At 34.4% G+C, this 18,872-nt stretch overlaps 2 protein-coding genes across 4 annotated transcripts in view; one reads left to right on the plus strand and one right to left on the minus strand.

Annotated features, from left to right (window-relative positions):
- LOC107555379 (coiled-coil domain-containing protein 129-like) overlaps positions 1-12,804 on the plus strand; it is a 34,919-nt gene extending 22,115 nt beyond the window's left edge. The window contains exon 14 of the mRNA XM_016238148.1: positions 12,794-12,804. The gene's annotated coding sequence lies outside the window, so the exon portion shown is untranslated. The remainder of the gene's footprint in view (positions 1-12,793) is intronic.
- Positions 880-18,872, minus strand: part of pde1ca (phosphodiesterase 1C, calmodulin-dependent a) — a 64,138-nt gene continuing 46,145 nt past the window's right edge. Inside the window, exons 6-17 of one of the 3 annotated variants that reach the window (XM_016237602.1) lie at positions 17,319-17,435; positions 16,792-16,932; positions 15,349-15,449; positions 15,134-15,262; positions 14,424-14,525; positions 14,133-14,253; positions 10,520-10,601; positions 10,313-10,433; positions 9,205-9,377; positions 7,428-7,682; positions 6,121-6,177; positions 3,866-4,897 (exon numbers count right to left, since the gene is read on the minus strand). In XM_016237602.1, the coding sequence (XP_016093088.1) occupies positions 4,809-4,897; positions 6,121-6,177; positions 7,428-7,682; positions 9,205-9,377; positions 10,313-10,433; positions 10,520-10,601; positions 14,133-14,253; positions 14,424-14,525; positions 15,134-15,262; positions 15,349-15,449; positions 16,792-16,932; positions 17,319-17,435 (1,488 nt within the window). In that variant the 3' untranslated portion in view covers positions 3,866-4,808. Of the gene's footprint in view, positions 1,110-3,865; positions 4,898-6,120; positions 6,178-7,427; positions 7,683-9,204; positions 9,378-10,312; positions 10,434-10,519; positions 10,602-14,132; positions 14,254-14,423; positions 14,526-15,133; positions 15,263-15,348; positions 15,450-16,791; positions 16,933-17,318; positions 17,436-18,872 lie in introns of those variants that run through there. The other 2 variants (XM_016237594.1, XM_016237611.1) reach the window with 2 other exon arrangements.

Below are 18,872 nucleotides of genomic sequence, written 5' to 3' on the forward strand. Positions count from 1 at the left end.
TGTGTGATTACAGATGAACTGCAGGTTACATTAACTGGGTACATCTCAAGACCCCAAAATCAAAAAAAGAAACATTACATGATAATTAAAATAAAGTGAAAACATATCAGATTATTCTTTTTAAAGCATTCAAACTTCACGGTAACATTTATTGTGGTGCCTTAATGTTGACTTGTTTTTGTTTTTAAAATTTGTATTACACTATTTTTTGTATGGGTACAATTAAAAGCATTGTTTAAGGCAATGTGCATCACAACTGAAAATAAGAATGAAAATAAATAAAATAAAATAAAATTAAGCACAAGCAACCTTTCCTCCCCAATTCTTATGGTTGTTTAAAAAAAATACATATACACATACACATATGTTGCACAATTAATAAGATCTTGCTGCATAATTCTCATTATGATAATTAAAATAAAGTGAAAACATATCAGATTATTCTTTTTAAAGCATTCAAACTTCACGGTAACATTTATTGTGGTGCCTTAATGTTGACTTGTTTTTGTTTTTAAAATTTGTATTACACTATTTTTTGTATGGGTACAATTAAAAGCATTGTTTAAGGCAATGTGCATCACAACTGAAAATAAGAATGAAAATAAATAAAATAAAATAAAATTAAGCACAAGCAACCTTTCCTCCCCAATTCTTATGGTTGTTTAAAAAAAATTATATATATATATATATATATAGTTAAAATGTAAATTAAAATATATATATATTTTTTTTACTGTTTTTAATTAATTATTTGATCTATTTATTTATCTTCTGTATACACTACAGTAATAAGAATCTTCAGCAAAACTGCTTAATTGTCTGTAACTGTCTTCATGCAGGATATAATTTATTAGTTTTTTTTTCTTTTGATTTTGGGTTGAAATAGCATCACTCAACTCCATCATCAGTGCAGAACAGAAAGAAGTGTGTGTGCTATAGATGGAGTCACCTCCCCTGTCTCAGAGAGATGCTCTGTAGGTGTCTGGCCCTGCTACGGGGGTCTGTGGGCTTGCTGTCCTCTTTCTGCGGGCGGGAGGGCAAGTAGGAGTTGACACAGTAACTGGGTTTCTTACTGTATCTGACCAGGTGGTATTTGCGGCGAGTGGGAGCTGCAAAAAACAGAACAGATTCTTAACAACCATTCTGTTAATACAGTTTCTGTAAATTTTTAAATCATATATATCAAAATGAAGACTCAAACCCGTCATCTGAGCCCTTTGAGTAAAGATTTATTGTCACAAAAGTGCAATTAAGGAGCATCGAAACAAGCATGATCACATGACCACACCTGCCTTATGATTGATTTTTTTTCTTCTTTTTAAAATAAAAAATAGTGAATGCATCAACAGACATTAATGTAGAAAAAGTTAAAACAATCTCATGACAAATTATACTTCGGGACGTAATAAAAAGGTAAACAAAACAATGTGTGGATCTCAAAATGTGTTTGACTGCAGTGATGCAGTACACTAGATAGCCAACAGATGGGTGTACAGCACTATATGATTTACGCTGCTAGTGCACTGCTGATCAGAGCATCCTTTCATTTTACTATGAGTGCTGAAGAAGATACACAGTACATGAGGATTTCAAACCAAAAAAAAAAAATGAAAATAGCTTACTTTTGACATCGAGGTTTCCTGGCAAACACGTATATGCACTCAACTGAGCTGAACACATGACAGTTACTACAAAGCAGAACTAAACACACTTATTAAGGCAGAATCTCACTGTGCCATATTTACTCATCAACTTCAATATTCTATAAATGTACAGCATTTCACCTAAATAATCTCACATTCTGAGCCTAAATGTGCTTGAAAAGGACTACTGAAATTTCAAGATTTGAGAGGAAAGAAATTTCTAAAAACACAGTTATATTCAAAGAGCTAGTGTGTGTAATTTAGTGTAACTTAGTATGTACTCATTTCATCCAGCAAGGACGTTTCTTAATCAGTATTTGTGTTGTTTTTAATTTCAAAAATACCCAAACATTCTTAAAAAAAGATTTTTCTTCTTTTAATCAATTATATATATATATGTTTAAGAATTATTAGATTTTTTGCTAAAAAATACTGATTAAGGAAATTATATCTGATATATGAACTCTGTGCTTGTGTAATAGGAGGGGAGGGGCACTGACCAAAATAAAAAACATAAAATGTTATCATTATTACATCTATAATATTTTATAATAGCACAGTATCAACCAATCAAATGAGTTTTGCAAAATTCAGATTCGCAATCAAAATGATGAAATCACTTCAATATCTCTTAGATATGAAGAAAACGCTGACATAAGCACAGAAAAAAAGAGATGTCCTCTTCTGACTCAGTTCGGAGTCATCACAACTAAACAGGAAGATGAACACAAATATTCTATGAATGTCAACAGAGAATGATTCACAAGGATTTGTAATTAATAATAGATTTAAGGCAACAATGCTTCCTTCTTTTTTTTAATCTTTCTTGCTTTCTAACCAGTGTCTCATAAGAAGTATGCATGAATGATGGCTTGCAATGACCTCCAGATAAACGACATACAGACATTATAATCATCTTTGGTTGAGGCAGCAGAGACATTTACACTGGATTTTGCTGCCTACTTATAACAACCTATTTACAAGGAGGCCTTTTTCCCCCTTATTTACTTTTTTTTCTGCATTTTACAATTTATGTATGAAACTGATTTGCATGTACAGGTGCATTATACTTTGAGAAGATGAGCGGCACAGACAGGGACATACATACCTCGCTAGGACAGTGAACTAAAGTGTAATATCAGCACGCAGCACCTGTCAGAAGATGCTCGTGCTAAAACATACTTTCTAAACGTTCTATTTCTTCTTTTACCAGATTGAAAAATAAAAATAAGATTCCTTTAAATCTCTGTCATAATTCTCTCAGAGATTGGATTAAGCATGAATAGTACACCTTCCTACAATTAATCTATATTGTTCATTGTTCATACCAAATTTCCCTATAAACACTTCATAAATTATATAATCTTTTATATACATTAAATACAAAAATAGAAGAACTCAAACTATAACCTAATGTCAAAATAATTACATTTACTACACTTTAAGGGTTTGAAGAGCTTACAATGTTTGCAGAGGTTTAATTGGCCCATTGGATTTGGCTCATAACAACACAGAAATCAGGCATAATTTGTTATTTAAAGGGACAACTGTACCTTCATTAATTTTAAACAAATAGTTCACATAAATTTTTTTAAATTTGCTCACCCTCAGGCCATCTAAGATGGGTTTTTGTCATCTTAACAGATTTGGAGAAATTTAGCATTACATCACTCGTTCACCAATGGATCCTCTGTAGTGAATGGGTGCCGTCAGAATGAGTATTAAATTACAGTTAAAATGCCTTGATGGATTTGATTCTTACAAACATTCGCTTCACAAGATCTTAACTGATGGACTGGAGTCATGTGGATTACTTGTGGATTATTGTGATGTTTTTATCAGCTGTTGGGACTCTCATTCTGACGGCACCCATTCACTGCAGAGCATCCATTGGTGAGCAAGTGACGTAATGCTAAATTTCTCCAAATCTGTTCTGATGAATAAAAAACTCATCTACATCTTAATTGGCCTGAGTGACTTTTCATTTCTGGATGAATTATTCCTAATATGTATAGTGGGGTTCAAAAATCTGAGGCTAATTTAGTATTTTTCCAATTTAATGAAAGAAAATGTATTAATTAAAAATTACAATATACTAAATGTATTAACAATTTGAGTGATGAGTTGAAAAGTGTACATTAGTAATTACTAATTAAATATTTATTCCTCATTTTACATCATAACACTTGTATTTTGATATATTAATTTTTTTTCTCCCCCCCACGAAAACCCCAAATTTTCATTGTGGTCTCAGACTTTTGGACCCCATTGTATAAGCATTAATTTTCTTTGTAATTTCACCAGCTGACGTATATATATATACAGTATATATATTGTGCAAATCACATATGACAAAATCATTAGAATAGTTTGTCAAAGTTACGCCAAATTGTGACAGAACTGAACTATTTGTGAACAAAAATCTTCTATGATCAAAGTGACATTGGCAAGGATACTGGCAAAGGATTATGGGCCGTTAAACTAACGATCAAACCCTCAATCACATACACGGTTCGACATCAAGAAGCTCCTGAAAGCATATGTACAGAAGACACACGATGGAAACTGTACAGTATCAGTATCAACACAGAACAAAAAAAACAGGACGACAGCAACATCAAATGTACGACAAACACAAATAAAAATAAGAGGTAAACAAACAGCAGTTCTGCAGACATTCTTTGGACGTGGTAACGACGGCCTGGTGAAGGTGATCTGGTTGCATGAGTGCTCTGAGGGACTGAAGTTCTTTGAAGCTCTCCTCTCGCTGTCTGTGCAGGTTTAGTGCTTGAGCGGTCGGCAGATGTTGCTTTGTCCCCGAGGGAAGAACATCAAGCTGGGGTTGGTCTCCATCGACTCGACTCGGGACACATTTCATCTTCATGCATGTGGCTTTGATGACAACAGTTTCCAAAAGCCACCATGCAAGACTTTTTTTAACGTCCGTTTTGCACCAAAGTCTCAGTTCTCTAATGGTTTTGTGTATCTCTGAACCAAAACCTGGAGTACATCCTTAAAGTCAGATGTGAATTAAAGAAAGTATGGGGGGAAAAAAAACCTCCATCGGATCTGATTTTAATATGTGAAACGTCCTCAAAACAAAGAAAAGATGAATAATAAAAAAGAACCACCAGGTGACAGCATAGTACAGGATTTGGAGTGCTGTTAGTCGGCATCAGGCGCAGATGCAGCGGCTGCACTGTCTGCCAGTGAAGAGGGGGAGATCCCACAGTGACTGTGCTCGTCTTCTGAGTCTGCAGAGGAGAGCAGATATTTGGCACATTTAGAGCTCCTGTTCCACAGCTCTGACTGATGTCTGACAGGGGAATGAGGCACTACGACAACTGACATGCCACGTGTTTACAATCAGATGGAGGGAACTGAGCTTAATTTGGATGAACTAATCACATATATGGAATTTTTTTTTAGTTGCATATAGTACATCTTATCATCTCAGTACAGGTGATTTTGAATGAAACAATTAAGAATGAAAATGTGGTCATGTCAATCCAAACCCATATGATTTTCTTTAGTGGAACACAACATTTTACAGAATGTCTTGGCTGTTCTTTCATAAAAGTAAACTGAATTGGACAAGTGAAGAAAAGTGAATTGGGAAGGGGCTGTCAAAGCTCAAAACAAAAAAAGCACCAAAGAAGCAATGGGCTCAGTTTAACATCAGTGACTATTGGTCATGTGTTAAATGTCAAACAAAACTATTGTACATAATGTATAAGTCATATGGACTACTTTTCTGGAACTTCTTTTTCAGAGCAAGAGCCCCATTCACTGTATGGACAAAAACGTCTGGGACATTGCACCTGAAAGAAAGTCATACAGGTTTGGAACAACACAAGGCCAAGTAAACAGATTCATTTTTGGGTGAAATGCAGAGGTGAAAGAAAATGCATGAAGATGTCAAATCAAATCACCATGGGTTTTTCTGCCAATTGTTCTGATGAGAGGAAATGAACCTAAAGTAGCTCTCCTGCTGATAGCGACTGAATCCCATTTTACATACTATCTGTTCTAAATAAGTATGAGCTAGGGAGTGTGTACCAAATCATAATATACTAATATTAAGTATGCCAAAGGTGACCAGAAAGCAAACTACTTCCAATAGATTTTAGCGGAATGCATCCTTGAGTGTTTCTTTGGACTGATATGACTCCCAAGATGCTATTTTTTTTCTATATTATGCGAGTGCAGTTTTATGATGTTGCAGTCACTATTGTACACCGTGTCCTAACCAATAAAAATTCAGGAAAATCTCTCCAATGTTAATTAGTTTTTTCTGTGTGAAACCTCATTGGTTAAAACATCAGATTTGCTGTGATTTTTGTTGTGAGTGTGGACAGCAAACTTGTCGTGTCATGCCTGGTTAGGACACAGTGCTGCAATTTAGGTTGCTAGTATGCAAATTAGCATTCAGCCGCTATGTGATGCCAACAGCAGTTAAAAGAGATGATGGAGTTACCGTCCGATCTCTTGCTTTCACTGTCGTCACTGTCAGGTGAGTTCAGTTCCTCTTTCCCTGACATTCAGATAAGACACGGGTCACTAACTGAGTCCACTCAGGGCGAACAAACAGACAAACAAATAAAAGAAAAGACAAGCGCTTTTCTAACATAAACATCCATCCATTTGGTCTGCTACATTAACCGTTCTTTCTGAAAAAGTGTAAACTTTGTTGTATCCTTTTCTAGCTGTAGTAAAACATGTCTGAAAAGAACATAAATGCATATACACCACATAATTCAGCATACTGCAGCACACAGCGCTTGCAAAACACAATACATTGCAGAGTACAACACTAGTAAGTAGTATACGCTAGTTAGTATGCTTGCTTGAGGACATTAAGCGCTATACATTACATGACACTCTACACACCACACAGCACACTGTAAATTGTAGAGTACAGAATACACTATAGAGCACACTACAAAACACATTAGAATTAGAGTATACTAAAGTATACTAAAAACATTTACGAACAAAGCCACCTTTCCAACATGTAATAGTTTGGCTGCGATAGTGTTTGGTTACAACAAATACAATAGTAAGCGAGAAAAAGTGGTAAAGCAAGAATAGTAGTTTACGGTAGTGAGTGATAGACCTGTATATACAGGCCCATATTTAGCCATTTTGAAATATTGATTATTAGCATAGTATGATAACTTTGTCATATTCACACTCTACATATTCTGTTCACAAATCTTTTTCTTTTTTAAATTTGTTTTAATTCATTTTGAGAAAATATTTTTTAATTATTGTTTTTTAAAATATTTTTTAAAAGTATTTTTAATTAATTTAATTTGGAAAATATATAAGTTATTTAAATTCTGCAATTTCATTACTTTTCTTTGGACATTAAATAAATGTGATGTAATAATAATAATAATAATAATAATAACAGCAATAAACAAAATTATTACATATTTAAAATATTATTTTTAATAATATTTATGCATTTTTTGGCATCTGCTAACAACCAGCCAGTATATAAATATCATTATTGGCTTTGGCCATTACCACTAGTTTACATCATGTACATTATTTAACATTATATACAGATGTAATGTCAATAATATTAATAATGTTAAAAATATTAAAATAATCAAAACCCATATCGGTCAACCACTAGTTTATATCATGCATAAGGTAAACCAAAGTATCGGTCAGTACAGGTGTTTAGGATTAGAAATAGTTTAGGAAAAGTAATATTGGGATAAAATCAAATAAAAAAATAAAAAAATCCACAGATTTGAAAACTTTGACGCTCACCGTTGTGCGCTCGCTGGCTGTTGTCTGTGTCACTGCTGGTCTCGGGCTCTTTGGCATCGGACGCTGGTGTTTGAGCCCCATTCACCCCCCCTGGGTCTTTATTGCCCTCTTCCTCTCTGGGCTGTTGCTCTGTGGGCTCCTCGTTATCGCCTGTAGCTTCTCCATCTGTCTTTGAATCCTTCTCTTGTCTTGTGTCTGTGTCGGTTTCATTATCTTTCTCCTCGGTCTCTTCCTGTTTGGCCTTCTCTTCCAGATCTAACACAGACAAATTCAGTTCATCAATACTGGCACTGTGAAAGTGAGGTCACTTTAAGCATGAAAAATTACGAATATGGAATATTGGATATGGGATATTCGAATTCTGGATACACTAATTGTTTAAAAGTTTAGGGTTGGTAAGAATTTTTAATGTTTCTGAAAGAAGTTTCTTATGCTTACCAAATACATTAAAGCAGCTATATTGTTAAATATTATTACTATTTAAAATGACTGTTTTCTATTTTTATATATCTTAAAATGTAATTTATTCCTGTGATGCAAAGCTGAATTTTCAGCATCATTACTCCAGTCTTCAGAGTTCTTCAGAAATAATAATGTCTGTTTATTGTCAATGTTGAAAGCAGTTGTTCTGCTTAATATTTCTGTGGAAACCCTTTTTTCAGTACTTTTGATGAATAGAATGTTCAAAACAGAAAACTTTCAATTCTATAAATTTCTCAACTGTAAATTTTGATCAATATAATGAGTCATTGGTAACTAAAAGTATTAATTTCCTTGGAAAAAAAAAGTATTTTTGTTTGAACACTATTTGAATTCACAGGTCAAGTATGAATAGAAATGAATGAAACAGGAAGTCTAATGTGAAGTATTGCCAGAAAACATTTCTTTGAAATGATAAAGCATTCCTCTGAGATCAGCTGTCACATTCTAAGTCAATCCACACATGTACTGTAGTCAATCGTGATTTAATATTACAACATTTCCCTCTACAAAATCTGTGCCAAATGGAGATCTAGATTCAAGTTATGAAGATTTATTTTTAAATCTTTTATTCATATTGAATTAATTTCTATTTCTGAATGAAAGCTAGATTTTCACAGTTTCTGAAGAGACGAGTGCTGCTTGGCCTTGCATACTAAGGCATTGTAAATGATTGCCAGGGTATTGCTATACAATTGATAAGGTGTTCTATGTGGTTGCTAGGGTGTTCTGTGCAGTTGCTATGGCTTTGCGTACTGCCCCAAGTCATTAGAGCTCTTACTCTTGTAGCATTTGGACCAATCAGACACACAACTTTTTGTTATATTTAACAAATAATATCGAACTCCCCATCACCTAACCAAATGGCCAATTACGAGGGTCTATGGACCCTTCCCCCGAAATGCACCTAACACCTCAGAAAGGCAGAACAGGCCTCTGGTTCCATGGTAACCAATGCTGATATCACTGGTTTTATGGCCTAAAAGGAATGCAGGGGATAAACTCCCTCATTTTCCTCATAAGAAAGACACATAATGCCCAGAGAAATGGACTGTTCTCTAATTTCTCATGATTTTCTGGTCTTTAGATATGGCCTGGATCCATTGTCCAACCAGCGCATCACTATTTAATGTATCTTTTATTTATATTCAGCGTAATTTACCAAATAGCCAAATATTAATATTTTAGGGGTTTGTTTAAATCCCTAACCCTTAGTACGAGCAACAATAGCAAGCATTACTAATAGCACATCATCTCGATTTTTATTAAGTGCATGTGTATATGTTTGCGTTTATACCTTTGGCAGCCTGTGCTTTCCATTTTTCTCTGTTTTTATGCACTTCCTCATTCCAGGTGCTTTTGAAGTTCTTAAAATCGACAGCGTTTACGGAGCAGTTCAGGGAAGTGCCGCCCTCCGAACCAGTGCCTCTCACAGTAGAGCGTTTACCGTCCGACGGGATGTTATTCAGACTGCACAAAAACACACATAGACACATAGAGTGAGCATTTAAATAGCTTCCAGTAAATGTTTGTCTTTAGATTATATGGAAGTGCATCACTTTTAAGTGTAATGTCATTAGTTGTCAAGCTGATGAAGGATACCAAGAGTTTCCATGACTAGATAAAGGATGTGCGTCCAAATACTACATTACTCACCTGCAGGCATGTTTGGTAGTTCACACATAATGACCTCATAAAAGTATATGGTGCAACTAAAGTATTAGGTGATTAAAGGAAAGATTCAAGTTCAAAACAAAAGTTTCCACATATTTGACCAATTAATTTCCATGACTTTTGCAGTTGTTTAAGATGATAATTTAGATTCAGATCAATTTGCTATTTACTCATTCGGATTGATTTGTGAACCACTTTGACTGACAAGAACAGACTTTAATTGAAGTTTTAATTTACACAAGTGCAATGTCTAGTCGATAAATATGTTCAATTTTAGCTTCTTTTCAAAAGTTAGTAAGGTCAAGTTAATAGTCTCTTATGCTCACCACACTCAAAAAAATGCTGGGTTAAAAAGGGGCAAACCCAGCTATTGGGTTGTTTTTAACCCAACCACTGGGTTTGTCCCTTTTTAACCCAGCATTTTTTAGAGTGCAATGTTGCATTTATTTGATCCAAATACAGTAAAAACAATTGTGAAACCTTACAACTTAAAATAACTGTTTTCTATTGGAATATATTTTAAAACAAAATTTATTCCTGTGATGCAAAGCTGAATTACTCCAGTCTTCAGTGTCACATGATCCTTCAGAAATCATTCTAATATGCTGATTAATTTGTTTCAAAAAAATCTTCATGACCTCAAACTTTTGAACGAGGTCAGTTTTTTGAGAATAGAGCTTTAATATTCTAATATACTAGCACTGTTGCTGCCCATTCATTCGAAATCTCACCTGGAGCGTCTGAATCCAGCCAGGCCGGCGGGTGAGGCTTCTTCGATCAGCGGAGTCACGATTTTCTCAATCATGTCTGTCAGCACAGTGAAGGTGGGTTCCACGATGAAATCAATGAAACCTGTTAGGGAAGTGAAATGAGCATCATAACACACAGACGCGGGTATACCATATACTATTGATTCGCACTCAAGCTTGATCACTCACCGATCTGAGACTGGGCCACCATGGTAGACTTGCGATCACATAAAGGAGAGAAAGGAAGTCCAAGCTCTGCCTCCTTATCGCCCTAAAACAAAAAGTAGAAGAACACCAGCACCAATTAGCATCGTTTCAGGTAAAGATTTCTGATTATTAAAGGGGTCATATCATAGACTGTCATATTGCCTAGTAGTTATTTTTTAAACAAGAAAGCAATTTTTTTATGACCATTTTCACCTCTAACTCTCTTAAATAGGCTTTTTTGTTGCTGTGTCTTTAAGACATCTATGTAAATGTAGATGTCTGTGTAGAAAATAAATATCTTTAAACACTCTGTATTTTTTTTTCTCAAAGTAATGAGTAATTCTCAATTTATATATTTATATATTATGCTTAATAGCATTCTGTGATGGAAATGACTGTCTGAAATTACATTTTTTTAATTTCCGGACTTGCCTACATTGTCTTGCTAAAACTAATTTCATAGTTAGCACCACTAGTAAAAAAAAAAAACCTATACATTTATTTAAAATACATATATTTCATACTAAGTATACATCAAATCCATTGACATATCACTTAAGACTTTCTGATATAAAATTATAATTAAACTTTATTTGGAGTATTTCTTTACTGCACAATGCATATTTCTTAATATTATGCCTAAGTGTGTTTAATATCACTATTAACAAGGATTGTATGATCCAGGATTGTAAGGACTGTATAATATCAGTCTTTACCTATACATTTATTTAAAATACATATATTTCATACTAAGTATACATCAAATCCATTGACATATCACTTAAGACTTTCTGATATAAAATTATAATTAAACTTTATTTGGAGTATTTCTTTACTGCACAATGCATATTTCTTAATATGTTCTAAGTGTGTTTAATATCACTATTAACAAGGATTGTATGATCCAGGATTGTAAGGACTGTATAATATCAGTCTTTAAATGCAAGATTTTTAAAGTGTACCTGAAGTATACTGGCAATAGTTCCATTTTAATACAATCAAATACACTTCAGTATATCTTTAGTTGGACCTCAGCACTATTTCCGCACAATTAAAGTGCATTAAGCACAAAATTAGTTGTTGCAATTTAGCAGATTTTAAGTATACCAGTTTAGTATACCAAAAGTACAATTGCAGGGTATTTTTATTAAGCACACAAATATGTAAATGTATTTGTAGTATGCTTAGCACAAAATAAATATATTTAAAATACATTTTAGTTTTCATTTACTGTATGTATCCTAAAATTGCCCAATTAAACAATGTTTTCACACTTTTTGTGCATAATTTGTCAAGACTGCAGCTTATTTGGAAATAACACACAACAAAAATACGCAGCTCACAAGTGATATTTACTTATTTCTCATATTTCGTTTTACTAACACAGTTGTCTTTTTTGATAAATTTACATGTAAAAATCACCAAAAATAAATGATTTTATAATGTGACACTGATACAGTGTAAACCCATAATTTTTAACTCTGAACCTCACAGAATGTTTCCATACAGTAGTATACTGACTTTTTGTAATATATCGAGAATTTAGATATCTTATGATATGACCTCTTTGTTACTGACCAATCCAGACAAAATAAAGCTTTTGGTTTAGGTTTCAGTTCATTTCACCATAACTGAAATCCCTCGTGTTCAGCTCAGCTGCATTCTCATTATTCTCTGAATCCGTTCATAGCACTTCATTTACAAACATCATAGATAATCCTGAGAAACAATAGCTGTAATTATCTTTGCTATGATTGTCTTTTGGCCGAATAATACAGCTATGACCTCTAAACAACATAGACTCCTATACAAATTACGTTCCTCGGGATGTTTTGCCAATCACACTTTTCAGTCACCATTAATTTCCTGCGCAACGCTGAACGATATTTCATTCCTGACCCTGAAATTGCAATTATAATTTCTGGGGATGATTTACCTGTGATGAACTGATAATTTATTAGCTTAAACATGTCAATAAATCAAAGATTCAATTTCACTCTTGTAGGAACACCAAGATGGGACCGGTGTGATATCAAATCAGACAATGGGAAGTTAATTGGTTTGGCATTATGAGGAGATACTCATTTCTTCAAAACACACTGTGTTTAGATCAGAATTAGATCCGTTTTCATTTAGCGAGGAAATTGAGCTCTACTTCATTATTTATTCAATCATACAAGAAAGAAAATGTCCTGGAAAGCAATTCTGAATGACTTTCTACATTTTCATAGAGATGCTAAAGCTGATGGCATAGAGTGAAGCAGCAGAGATTCAAATGTTGAGGTTAGAATGCGGGAAATGGATGTTTAGAGGAGATTAATGGGATTTTTACAGTGGACATTACAGGCTTGGAATGCTAAATAAGATTAAGACTCCGTTCGAGATTAGATCAGAGTGCTGATGACCACAGAATGGGAATATGGACGATGAAGTGAGAGAGCAACAGACCGGGAGAGAGAGAGAGAGAGAGAGAGAAAGAGAGAGAGAGAAAGAAAACGCTCACTGTATGATTGAAGAACCATAAAAACGTCTACAGGACACTGCTCTCAGCTTCAGACAGCATACCCCCAGGCTATTCACACCCCGCCTGATGCATATTGCCCACGAAAATAGCAAGAGCTTTCTCAAAACCTCAATCTGTGTGGTCTGATTGTGAACACAATTTCCGGGAGTCAGAGTGCTCAGGGTTTTTATAGGCCCACTGGGAAACAGAGTTGTGTTTACAAGGTATTGGGCTGCTGCAATGATGAGCACTTCCTAGAAAGAGCTAGGATGGATTTGCAAGGTTTTCGGGCGAATGAAATTCAAATCAGAGATTTGTTTGAGGTGCTTATTTTGTAGCTAGTAAATTTGTATTACCTTGATGCAATAAATAAATAATAAAAATCTCATTCTGATAATTTATCAAATAATTTAACTTGTTTTTGTTTATTGTTAAAATAAACATGCATACATGAAGTACAATAAATACTACCATATGTATACATATTTTACAGTATAGTTTACATATATTTTACATGTATTTATTTTTGTTCATTATTTTGATAACACTTTACAATACGGTTCCATTTGTTAACATTAGTTAACTAAATTAGTTAACAAACTAATAATAAAAAATACTCCTAAAGCTTTTATTAATCTCGATGTTAATTTCAACATTTACTAACACATTAAAATCGAAAGTTGTGTCTGTTCATATTATTAATATGATCGACGACAATGAGTAGTTGCATTTTTATTAACTAACGCTAACAAAGAAATAAATACTGTAATAAATATTATTAAATAATTGATTTATTATTAAATAACCTCTATTATATAAATAACCTTTAATCTTTATTTTATATGTTTTAAACAAACTTACAATCAATTATTATTTTGAAATTCTTCATTTAAAATAATAATCACAATACATTTTTTTGTCATAAAAATAGGCTTTTTTGTTTACTTCAGGCAAAATACAGAATTTCTTATTTCTTTCTTTTGAGTTTATGAAATATGAAGTATGACCCAGAAACAGCTTTGATGAGATTTAGGTGCTTCTATAATTATAAGACGACTTAATGCTGCTACTGAAATGTCTCGGGACACTGACCTGTCTGAAGAACTCCTCCAGCAGTGAGGTGGTCCAGCGGTGGTGCATGTTCCAGTTTTTGGCAGGGTGGCTGATGTCAGCGGTGTGCAGTAACAGGGATAAGGCCTTGGGTTTATCGATCCTGCAGAGGACAGAGATGTTCAGCCCCTCAGAGCTGTTATAATCACTCTGTCCAACCTCTCATTATGTGGATATGAATATCTGTAGATGCAGAAATGTTTTTGCATGAACAGTGTGTGATTAGCTAAAGCCCCTCCTCCTCATTACCCTGATGTGTGCGACCGAACTTACGCTTCAGGCTGCTGGAGGAAGTTCTTCATGGCCTTAATCTGCTGGAAGTGACAGGACATGTCAGTGGCCAGGACCATCTCGACCACCAGAGCCCGCAATTCTCTGAGAGAAAGAGACGTTTTCAGTATTGACTTTAAAACAGGTTACATTCAGTAAAGAACTAGAAAATAAGTTAATTGTGCATAAGTTCTCCTATGCTGTTTTAGTTTCTAACCTAAAACTAAGATTACTTTTTGAGCTAATATGTGACGCTGGACCACAAAACCAGTCTTAAGTCGCTGGGGTATATTTGTAACAATAGCCAAAATTACATTGTATGTGTCAAAATTATTGATTTTTCCTTTATGCCAAAAATCATTAGGATATTAAGTAAAGATCATGTTCCATGAAGATATTTTGTAAATTTACTGTAAATTACTGTAAATATATTACGACTTAATTTTTGATTAGCAATATGCATTGCTAAGAACTTCATTTGGACAACTTTAAAGGCGATTTTCTCAATATTTTGATTTTTTTGCACCCTCAGATTCCAGATTTTCAAATAGTTGTATCTCGGCCAAATATTGTCCTATCATAACAAACCATACATCAATGGAAAGCTTATTTATTCATGATGTATAAATCTCAATTTCGAAAAATTAACCCTTATGACTGGTTTTGTGGTCCAGGGTCACATATGAGTTTGATGTTTGCAACATGTTTCTAACCTCCAGTCATCTTTCGACAAATTGTAGAGGATGTTCATTTCATCATCTTCCTGCAGGAGGCGATATGCAGCGCTAACATGGTGGTTCTCCTGTACGGCACGGTCATTGTATAGTATGGCTGTGTCGGATCTGTAAAAAACATTAGTTCTGTTAAAGGCCATTGATGTATTCGGTTTGCTGAACTGAAAGATAATGGGGTTTAATAGCAATAGTACCTGGCCTGTATGTGGAAGTTGTTTGTGGTGCCAGTATGTTCATAATCGTGCACAGCAGCAGCGAACAGCATAGCGAAGATCTCCAACTCGGTTAACCAGTGCTGAAAGAAGTGAGATAACAAGAGGAAATCCCATTTTCACTGAAGTGTTTTGATACAGTCGGTTAATTATTTTGGGTATATTGCTGTTATAATGGCCATTGGGCCAACAAGTGAAAGAAATTCTCTCTCTGCTAATGCTGTAAATTATACAAGACAGTATCTGAGACTGATTCAAACAAGTAGCTCATCTTTTTGAACTATTCATTGAAAGATCCGAGTCAGGAGTAGGAATCAGACTCTACTGCTCATCCTGTATCTATCCGATTCACCAAAACGAACCGGCTCTAAAGAGTCATTTGTTCAGAAATCAGACTACTGTTCACCCAGTATACAGTGGGGAAAAAAAGTATTTAGTCAGCCACCAATTGTGCAAGTTCTCCCACTTAAAAAGATGAGAGAGGCCCTGATTCACTAAAAAGAGCTGACTACTAAGAATATCAGACTACACTGATCAGCCTAGATATTTTTCATTCACTAAAGAGCTGGTTCAAGAGAGTGATTCATTCAAGAATCAGACTACACTGGTTGTTACCCTGCAATTTATTTGATTCACTAAAAAGAACCGACTCAAAAGAGTCATTTGTTCATCTATTAAACTACACTAGCTGTGTATGTTTGTTTTAACATGCAGACTGAGGAAAACAATAGATGGAAATTTCATACGAACAGAAGCAAAAATGTGCTTTAAAAAAATCACTCCAAACACCATTCATGTTCAACGAAAAACACTTCCTTATCAGAAAATGTAAAGCCCCATTACGTATTCTTTAATAAATAATATCATTCTGCTAAACTGAAGATAAGCATGAAGGAAATGAAATTATATTAGCACATTTATTCTTCTGTGCATAACATTATCTTACATTAACACTAAATCACCAAAGTGCCAGAATGACAAAAATAAATCATCAGTGGTGCAAATGCTAGGGGGCAAATAATTTGTCAACACGACAGTGTGATGTCCACACATCACAGAGAGGTTAATGAGCCCATGGCGGGAGTGACAGGAGCGTGTTTTGAGGCGTCGAGGGAGATTAACTTCCTATTGATTGGTATACGAGCAGCATCGCGAAGCGAGAGAGGACAGTTGCACCTACTTCCATTTCAAGAACCCCAACCTCAATAAATACCTCAAGTGCAGTGTCAGGCTTAATAAAACATACTTCACCGGCTCGGTTCAGTAGAAATAACAATAATAAACAACCGAGGGGACTCGATGTACATGATTATTTTACCCAAGCACACATAAGCATACACAAATCCCCAAAGGCAAGACTGTTGCTTGAATTCACAGGGTCTAGGACACCATTTTTTGCGAAGGCGGTTACAACCATGGACTTACAACCATGCCGGTCTTGAGCACAAGGTAATGCACTGTCTGGGTGACGTCTGCTGCGTGGATTAGGTTGTGGTAAGGGTTTCTGTGTTTGCTGTAGCCCACCTCCAAGGCCTCCACAAAAGACACCAGAGCAGAAACAGGGATCTGAGGAGACATACAGTGTCAAACAGCCATCTGAGGATGATCATCTGGACTTTGCTATCAAATGTCATTATGATGGATGGTTGAGTCCAAACACGTAGCAAATGCCATTTCAGTGTTGGTAAATATAAAATTCTCAGGTTAACGTATTAGTTAAAAATTTGTACATGGAAAATAGTGCTTCAAAAATTACATTAAAAATTACATTAAATTAAAATCACAAATAATAATAAAATAAATTTAAAACTAACTAAATCGGATGCGTTTCGTTCTGCTTAACATTTTCCTATTATGATGTTCTCAGATCCACAGATATCACTGAGGAAATCACTGGAAGGTACATTTTAAAATTATGTACATTTAATAAAATAAAAGAGAGAGCATCTTACCTTAAAGCGATTGATTATGTCGTATCTGGTGAGAAGTTCATAAAAAATAAATTTCAGTGCATGATCTCCGCTGGCATCATTCAGTGTGAAGACGTCAAATGACCACGTGTCCACATGCTAGATCAACAACAACAACAACAACAACAACAACAAAAAAAAAGAGTATAGTAACATGAAATATCTATATTACCATTCAAAAAGTTTGGGGTCGGCAAGTTTTTTTTTTTTAATGAAAAAAGTCTCTTATGTGCAACAAGCCTGAATTTTATTTAACCATAGTTATAGTAAAATCCTAATATTGTAAAATATTTCCGTTTAAAATAACATTTCTATTTGAGTATAATTTAAAATGCAATTTATTTCTGTGAAGGCAAAGTTGACCAGCATTTATTTAAAATAGAAATGTACCATAATTAATGTGTTATTTTTGATAAACTGAATTTCTGAATAAAAGTATTAAGTTCATTCAAGAAATTTTTTTTTTCTGACACTACTTTGAATAGTAGTGTATACAGTATAGCTTTTAGTAACTTCCTATAGAAAAGAAAAATCACAAATAAGATCTCTTTGTATTATTTTATGATGCCTTCGCTTATAAACGTGATACGATGTTCCCAGTCCTGTAGTCTCAGAAATTGCTGCTTTTACATAATGTAGTAACACCAGCCTCATTTCTTTTTTTTTATAATGGATAAATTACTTTCACCTCCCTTATAAACAGGGTCTGTGATGAACGATGTGTGATTCTATCGTTGTACATTTCAATCCTGAGTCATGAAATGAACATCAGTAATAATACAGGAGATTTGGTCTACGTTATGGCCGCCTGTGGTTTATGTGTTCTCCATTTTTTTTCTCTCTCCTCCATCCACTCTAAGTTTGACCCTCTGTTATTTCATCTCATCACTTTCAAAGAAAGTTCTATGTAGGTTTGATTAGTTGGTTGCAATGAACATTTGCAAAATGCTGCATTAAATATTCACATCCTCAGATTGGAATATTTGTCCTGCACTCCGTCTCAGTCACGGCTGAGAGCTTTCAATATCTTTAGGCTGTATGTGGAGATATATATATATATATATGCAGATTCACTGACTGCTGTGAAATCAAGAGTGAGAGGCCAAAATCATGCTGCAAAGCTACCAGGACATTCAGTACAAACCTGCTGCCTCATTTAGAAAACACTCTTACAATCAGATTTGATCCTAAAATCTGTGCATTTGCTAAAATATGCTAAAATTGAAGCATAAACTGACAAAAATATTCTTATACAAACTTTAAGTGATGAAAGTGTAAACATATTAATTTACATTTATAATATACAAACCCAATTCCAAAAAAGTTGGGACACTGTACAAATTGTGAGTAAAAAAGGAATGGAATAATTTACAAATCTCATAAACTTATAATTTATTCACAATAGAATATAGATAACATATCAAATGTTGAAAGTGAGACATTTTGAAATGTCATGCCAATTATTGGCTCATTTTGGATTTCATGAGAGCTACACATTCCAAAAAAGTTGGGACAGGTAGCAATAAGAGGCCGGAA

The sequence above is a fragment of the Sinocyclocheilus grahami genome, unplaced genomic scaffold, assembly GCF_001515645.1.
Source record: "Sinocyclocheilus grahami isolate Dianchi unplaced genomic scaffold, SAMN03320097.WGS_v1.1 scaffold19.1, whole genome shotgun sequence".
NCBI classification, from domain to species: domain Eukaryota; kingdom Metazoa; phylum Chordata; class Actinopteri; order Cypriniformes; family Cyprinidae; genus Sinocyclocheilus; species Sinocyclocheilus grahami.